Below are 6,802 nucleotides of genomic sequence, written 5' to 3' on the forward strand. Positions count from 1 at the left end.
AGATTATCCAAAATAGACAGCTCTGCAGTAGCTAAGGGCCAATATATGGGAGCCTAAAAGGGGAAAAAAGGTCGGCAACATGATGCAGTTTGCACGTAGATAATAACGAAACTGTAATTATGACTTTATTATGCCGATAACTTCACTTTTATTATGCAGATAAATTTACTTATAGTAGAACTAAGTCTAGTTAAACCAACATTATAGAACGAAGTCGAGGCAGTCTTGGAGACAAGAGACATACTACCGTATACTGAAGCCTAATTAATGATCGAAATATCCCTAATATGCACGGAATTCGGCATGAAACCTCACAAAATAACATGCTAAACTCTGTTTTAACAGTGCATTGAAGAAATAATTGCAGTGTTTAGCTCCTTATAAATTTAGAGTACTTGTCATTTGATTCCGCAGAACTCTCTCATCAGTGCAACCTTCATGGATTCAGGTTCATAATGCAATGATAAATGGAGTAATCGTCCGTGAACCATCACCATTAGATAGAACTGATGACAGGATGGAGTTATTTGTAGCATTATCTACTATCAGAATTACCTGCAGAGCATTGTAACCTAATTCAAAGTTCCCTGAACTAAATATAGTATGTTTGCGTGATATGGGCTGATGTTAATGTAAAGGTGACAAAGCAATGATAGTGGACAGACATAGTCACGTTATGATTCAGTTCAAGATTCAATAAACATTCATCAAGCTTATATAGGCCGAGCCAGACTGAGTAAGATCGTCTATATTTTTTCGCCGATAAGATGAGGTAATTGTCAAAAGTTTAAGCAAATGGGATACGATGAGGTAATTGTCAAAAGTTTAAGCCTTTACAATTTTTCCTAGAGTGTTTATAATAACAAAAGTCAAATTAACCGCACAATGAAATCAGTGACTTAATAGTGAATATACCATTTCACAAAAATGCCTAGTATAGGGCCATATTATAATATATAATGTATATGGTTTGATATGTAAGACAAGAACTAAGAATATTAATATTCCGTATCCGACAAAAATAAACTCCAAGTCACAAAAAACAAAATAAAAAACCAAATCCAAAATCACAAAACAAACAAACTTGACATCATAGAACAGGCCAAATCACACAAACCCGAACTTACGAAACAAAAAAAGACCCAACCAAACCTGAAGCTCACAAATCTGTAAAAAAAATCACGAAGTTGGCTGACTCACTTGTTTCACTTTCAGGAGGAGCAGGGGATATCTGTCCACACCTCAACGTTGAGCCATGTGCTAACATTGGCACCATCCGACCTCGAACTTGTACCGCCTGTATTGGTAAGTCCGTTATTAACATTTAATTCACTTCAATTCACGAAAATACAGTGCACAATTTTCGGAAAAGAAAGGGTAAAATGGATATGTATATTTCTTTCATTAAAATTTTTGATTGTTTCTGAATAGACTCAGTGAAGACAGATTTTAATGGAAATAAATGGCTGAATAATGTATCGACATTTCTACGTCATACTCATATTCTCAAATTATTTGTTATATAGTAGTGTTGAAAGTATCTTACCTTTAAAAAGTTATTTTGTCGAATCTGAGAGTTTGCCACACAGAAATTCACCAACACATATCAGTCTGTTAACTAACTCCTGAATATTAAGGAGTAACTAACTCCTGAATATTAAGGAGTAACTGTTAACTAACTCCTGAATATTAAGGAGTCTGTTAACTAACTCCTGAATATTAAGGAGTCTGTTAACTAACTCCTGAATATTAAGGAGTAACTAACTCCTGAATATTAAGGTGTCTGTTAACTAACTCCTGAATATTAAGGAGTCTGTTAACTAACTCCTGAATATTAAGGAGTAACTGTTAACTAACTCCTGAATATTAAGGAGTAACTGTTAACTAACTCCTGAATATTAAGGAGTACTGTTAACTAACTCCTGAATATTAAGGAGTCTGTTAACTAACTCCTGAATATTAAGGAGTCTGTTAACTAACTCCTGAATATTAAGGAGTCTGTTAACTAACTCCTGAATATTAAGGAGTAACTGTTAACTAACTCCTGAATATTAAGGAGTAACTGTTAACTAACTCCTGAATATTAAGGAGTAACTAACTCCTGAATATTAATAATATTATAAAGGAGTGACGATAGACCAGCCGAGTGTGGCGTACTTGTACCAGGGTCAGAAGAAGGAAGTTAAGTGCATCCTTCACGGTCTCTTTAGTAACAACCCCACTGCTAAGTGGGTGGGGGAGGACAGCAAGGGTATTGGAACTGAGATCACTAAAGATGTGACAGGTTAGTTTGAATTTAACTCTATTTTCATTCGATTAACACTTGTTATATTTTATCACATATTCATCCGGAAAAAACACTTTCGTTCTCCCATTTCATTACTCTAATCCTAATCATCAAAAATCTTTGATTGTATCTCAAAACTTACTTTATGTTACTTAACAACTAACCCCGTCAGAGACCACGGACACTACCCAAGGAACTAAAACCACGACCCTGACACTGACAGTCGGAGACGAGGACATGAAGTACTCCTGCAAGTACACTGCTCCTGATGGGTTCAGTGTTGAGGACTACATCGTCCATCAGACTGCAGGTGGGTCTTCATCCTGTTCTATGTGGCAGTTTTAATGTTAGCAAAGAGACCAAACCAACTATATTTACCTCAATTCTCTAGTCTTTTCAGACGCAGAATCTTCTACACTCTCTGACTTCTTCTGATGTCTGGGACTTACGACCCCAGATGTAGCTTTCAACGACGTTTTAAGGGCCCAACGTTCAGCTGTTCATCAGGGTTAAACTGGGCAGGGTCTTTCGGCCAGCTGCCAGTTGTCACTCCAGGTCTTGTTGTAGCGACTAAGCCAGATAGTGTAGGAACCTTTCAGGGACACCACCGCTGTTGTGTTAAGTGCCCTCTTCTTCTTTGCCCGGGTGATGTTAAGGAAGTTGAAAATTCGGGGTAATGTGTGGTGGTAGAATCCACGACATCCAACTTCTACTGTAAAGAGATATCCTTCCCAGCCTGCGGTCTCGATCTCCACCATTAGCTCTTCGTATCTCTTCTCTTTCCGGGATCTCTGGTCCTCAAAGTTCTCCTCGTTTCCACAGGTCAGCTCTATCAGGATGACTTTCCTGAGTGTGTTAGAGTATATTACCACATCAGGTCTGAGAGCTGTGTTGACAATATGTTGGGGGAATTGTCTTGTCCTTTCGTCCTCATCAAACACTAGTTTCCAGTCGTTACCTTCCTCTAGAAGATGAGGTTCTTCTGTAAGCCGTACTTCGGGTTTCCTGTAGGTTCCTTTTCCGGATACGAACTTCCTCCACTCTCTCTTTACTTCTGTCTTTGGGGTAGCACTGTTTATCTCCCTCAGCTTCTCTGCAATTGGTTGCACGATTACCCTGAGCACCTGATCATGTCTCCAATTATATCTTCCTTGTTTAAGCGACACTGGGCAACACGTTAGAATGTGCTTTAGGTTGCACTGCTGACGCCCACAAAGGGGACAGTTGTTCGTGGAGCTGTAGTTCCAAAGCTGGAGGTTGCTAGGTGTACTTGCAACGTCGTGGATGGCATTTAGGTGGAACTTTGTCAGCTCGGGGCTCAAGGTATACAGCAGGCTTTGCCAGCCAGTGTCTAGCTGCATGGTGTTCTCCCAGGTTAGAAACTTTCCTTGGACTCTCTTATCGTACAGAGTTTGAAGGAGTTCCTCTTCTTTCAGAGACTTAATTATCTCCACCAGTTGCTCCTTTTTGTTCTTCTTCCTCCTCTGATCACCGAATCCAATACCGGCTCCTTCCCTGGTCTGCACGTAGCCAATCAGTTCTTTGAAGTAGAGGTCTCTCTCCCTATTAGTCAGCTCCTTGGTGTAGTCCCATCTCTTCTTGTCTCTGTTGGTGTTTTCTCTGTACTCGAAAACCTCCCTCACTTTAGGGTCAACCGATGTCTTCAGCATATAGGCCTTGGACACCTGTAGACATTTGTACAGGTTGGAGATCTGCTTTAACGATAGTCCAAAGTGGTCTTTTGATCTGTACAGCACACTATTCGATATGGAAGTAGTAACTCCAAGCCATTTCTTCAAGTATCTGGTACAAAGAGCCTCTAGTGTCTGGATGAATGATACTGGGAGGTTGTATATCATAATATTCCACTGTACTTTGCTAGTTAGCATGTGGTTGTAGATCCAGCACTTGCTTGGTCCAGAGAGCTCCGCCATGTCTACTTTTTCCAGCTGGCCTGAAAGTTGAGTGGTGATTAGCTCTCTCGTCTCATCTTGGCCCAGGTTGACGTAAATCCAGTGACCAAGGAACTTTATCGGTGTGTCACCAAGGTACGCTACTTTCTCGTTTGCAATGATGATCTCAGGGTCAAACGATCTGTAGGTATTGTCCACTACCTTCATTCCGAGAGCAATACACTTGCTGGGTTTAGCTCTCATCGTCCTTGTCCATGCTAAGAATTCCTCCATTTGCCCGACCAGCCTCTTCATTTTGTCGAGTCTGTCAGACAGCAGGGTGAGATCATCTGCAAAAGCTCTGTTTGTAGTTGGCTCAGAGCTGAACGACGGCTTGTATCCCAGTGTTCTGTCGACCTGAAGTAAATCCAAGAGTAGGTTGAATGCTATTAAGAATAGCACGACAGAAAGCGGGTCCCCTTGAAACAACCCGATTAGGTAGTAGAACCACTCACTCTTCCACTTCTTCGTCTTCACCCGTACTACCAGTTCGTCGTAGTACTTGACAATATATTGGACCACTTCTTCTGGGAACTTGTAGTGCCGAAGCGCAAACACTATCAGCTCATGGGGTACTCTCCCATAAGCATTCATAAGATCCACCCATACTGCATACACCTGTCTTCTCTTACTCTTTGCATCCCGCAGTTCCTCCATGAGCGCTTGTGTGTGTTCTATGCATCCTGGCATCTTGCGCAGGAAGCCTTTTTGCACAGAGGTATCGATGTACTTATTGGTGGTCATGTAGTCGAGCATTTTATCAGCTAGCATACCCATTGCCACTTTCCCACTGGTGTTAGTCATAGTGATGTTCCTAAACTTGCCAGGGTCACTAAGGTCCGTGGTCTTGGGAAGTAGGATGCTTTCTCCAATTCTCCACTGCAGGGGGACACTGTTTGATAACCAGAGTTTACTAATACACACATACAATAGTTCTCTCAGCCTGGCACACCTTTTGTAAACTATGTATGGCACTCCGTTGGGCCCTGGTGAAGATCCATTGCGTCGTGTTTTGATCTTCTTTTCAAACTCTTCGTAAGTAGGTACTGTGCACACAAAGGGGTACACTGGGTCTTTGGCATCTGGTATTCCTGCCATCTTTTCGAAGACATGACATCTATCTCGGTCCATGTATTCCTTGGGGTAGTATCTGTCAGCCTCTTCCTTGCCGAAGGTAGGCTCTCCCGAGATCTTCTCATCAAGGAGTCTTTTACTGTAGTCATAGGGGTTCCTCCTGAAGCGTTGGGTCTCCTTCTTCTTTTCTTTCTTTTTCCTCTTCTTCAACTGTTCACGCCTAGACTTGTTGTGGATTCTCACTAGTCTCCAGTACTGCGCTCTTACTGTTTTGGCACCACCAGAAGTGACTCCGCCCTCTCTCACAGCCTCTCTATACTCGCGTGCTGTATCCTTCTTCTTTTTCCTGAGGGTCTTGGTGACTGGTCCTTCCTTATTGGGCTTGTCAAGGTATGGTTTCCGTTCTTCCTGTCCATATCTGTCAGCCAAGTACTCGTAGATAGTAAGTTCCATAGTCTTTAGCTCTTTCTCTGGGTCTTTACCCTTCACGATGTTCCCGATGGCAATGCTTAGGTCTTCATCAATTCCTTTCCATTCATTCATCTTGTTTGCCTGTGGTAAGGATAACTTTAGAGTATCCTTCAGTTCTATCTGTTCTGGGGGTTTGTCTTTCGCAGAGAAACTAGCTGAGCAGGCTTCTGTCATTGTAGCACTGTGGTTTGATTCCGGGCTTGACTTCAGCTCCGACTTACAGTTGCGATCTCCCTCCGCTGGTCCAACATCCACTTCCGTTTCTGTATTCTCAGCAGCACGAAGCTCGTCTTGCGGTCTCAGTTTGCATCTCCACTGGTGTTTGGCGACTTGTTTGAACCCCTTCCCACACCACTCACATACTTGAGGTTTATCCTTAGGTGGTTCAGCCTCAGAGGTTTCATTACCAGGTTGTCGGGTCTGTTCCCCTGAGGTCAGATCATCTATTCTCCCACCCCGTCCAGTGATCATGTGGGCATTTTTCTTATTGTTTGCTGGAGTGTTGATTGTTATACACAGCTCTGCCGTGTATTCCGGCTAATCGCCCTACTAAGGCTATCAGCTTCGGGTCTTTCCCCTGTGGTCAGCAGTCTTTCCAGGCCGTCAGCAGTCTTTCCATGCCGTCATCTGCCTTTGGCAGTCGTCAACTAGTCTTTCCTAGCCGTCGTCAAGGCTTTCCCTCCTTGCAGAGCAAATCCATGTCCATGTTTGAGACCAAACCAACTATATTTACCTCAATTCTCTAGTCTTTTCAGACGCAGAATCTTCTACACTCTCTGACTTCTTCTGATGTCTGGGACTTACGACCCCAGATGTAGCTTTCAACGACGTTTTAAGGGCCCAACGTTCAGCTGTTCATCAGGGTTAAACTGGGCAGGGTCTTTCGGCCAGCTGCCAGTTGTCACTCCAGGTCTTGTTGTAGCGACTAAGCCAGATAGTGTAGGAACCTTTCAGGGACACCACCGCTGTTGTGTTAAGTGCCCTCTTCTTCTTTGCCCGGGTGATGTTAAGGAAGTTG

The 6,802-nt window shown here is 42.7% G+C and overlaps 2 protein-coding genes across 5 annotated transcripts in view; both read right to left on the minus strand.

Moving 5' to 3' along the window:
- The window catches only part of LOC134819086 (atrial natriuretic peptide receptor 2-like), a 42,996-nt gene extending 41,462 nt beyond the window's left edge, over positions 1-1,534 (minus strand). For all 4 annotated transcript variants that reach the window (XM_063828841.1, XM_063828846.1, XM_063828840.1 and 1 more), the window contains exon 1: positions 1,506-1,534. The gene's annotated coding sequence lies outside the window, so the exon portion shown is untranslated. The remainder of the gene's footprint in view (positions 1-1,505) is intronic.
- A 1,262-nt stretch (positions 1,535-2,796) lies between these two features.
- LOC134820187 (uncharacterized) lies at positions 2,797-6,255 on the minus strand. Its single transcript, XM_063830409.1, has one exon. It carries the CDS (start codon positions 6,253-6,255, stop codon positions 2,797-2,799), a length of 3,459 nt encoding a protein of 1,152 aa, XP_063686479.1.
- Positions 6,256-6,802: the final 547 nt, after the last annotated feature.

The sequence above is a fragment of the Bolinopsis microptera genome, chromosome 8 (assembly GCF_026151205.1).
Source record: "Bolinopsis microptera isolate Bmic1 chromosome 8, MBARI_Bmic_1.0, whole genome shotgun sequence".
Taxonomy (NCBI): Eukaryota; Metazoa; Ctenophora; class Tentaculata; order Lobata; family Bolinopsidae; genus Bolinopsis; species Bolinopsis microptera.

Bases quoted from the DNA above. Each gene is read 5' to 3' on its own strand.
- LOC134820187 (XM_063830409.1), bottom strand. From the start codon at position 6,255: ATGATCACTGGACGGGGTGGGAGAATAGATGATCTGACCTCAGGGGAA.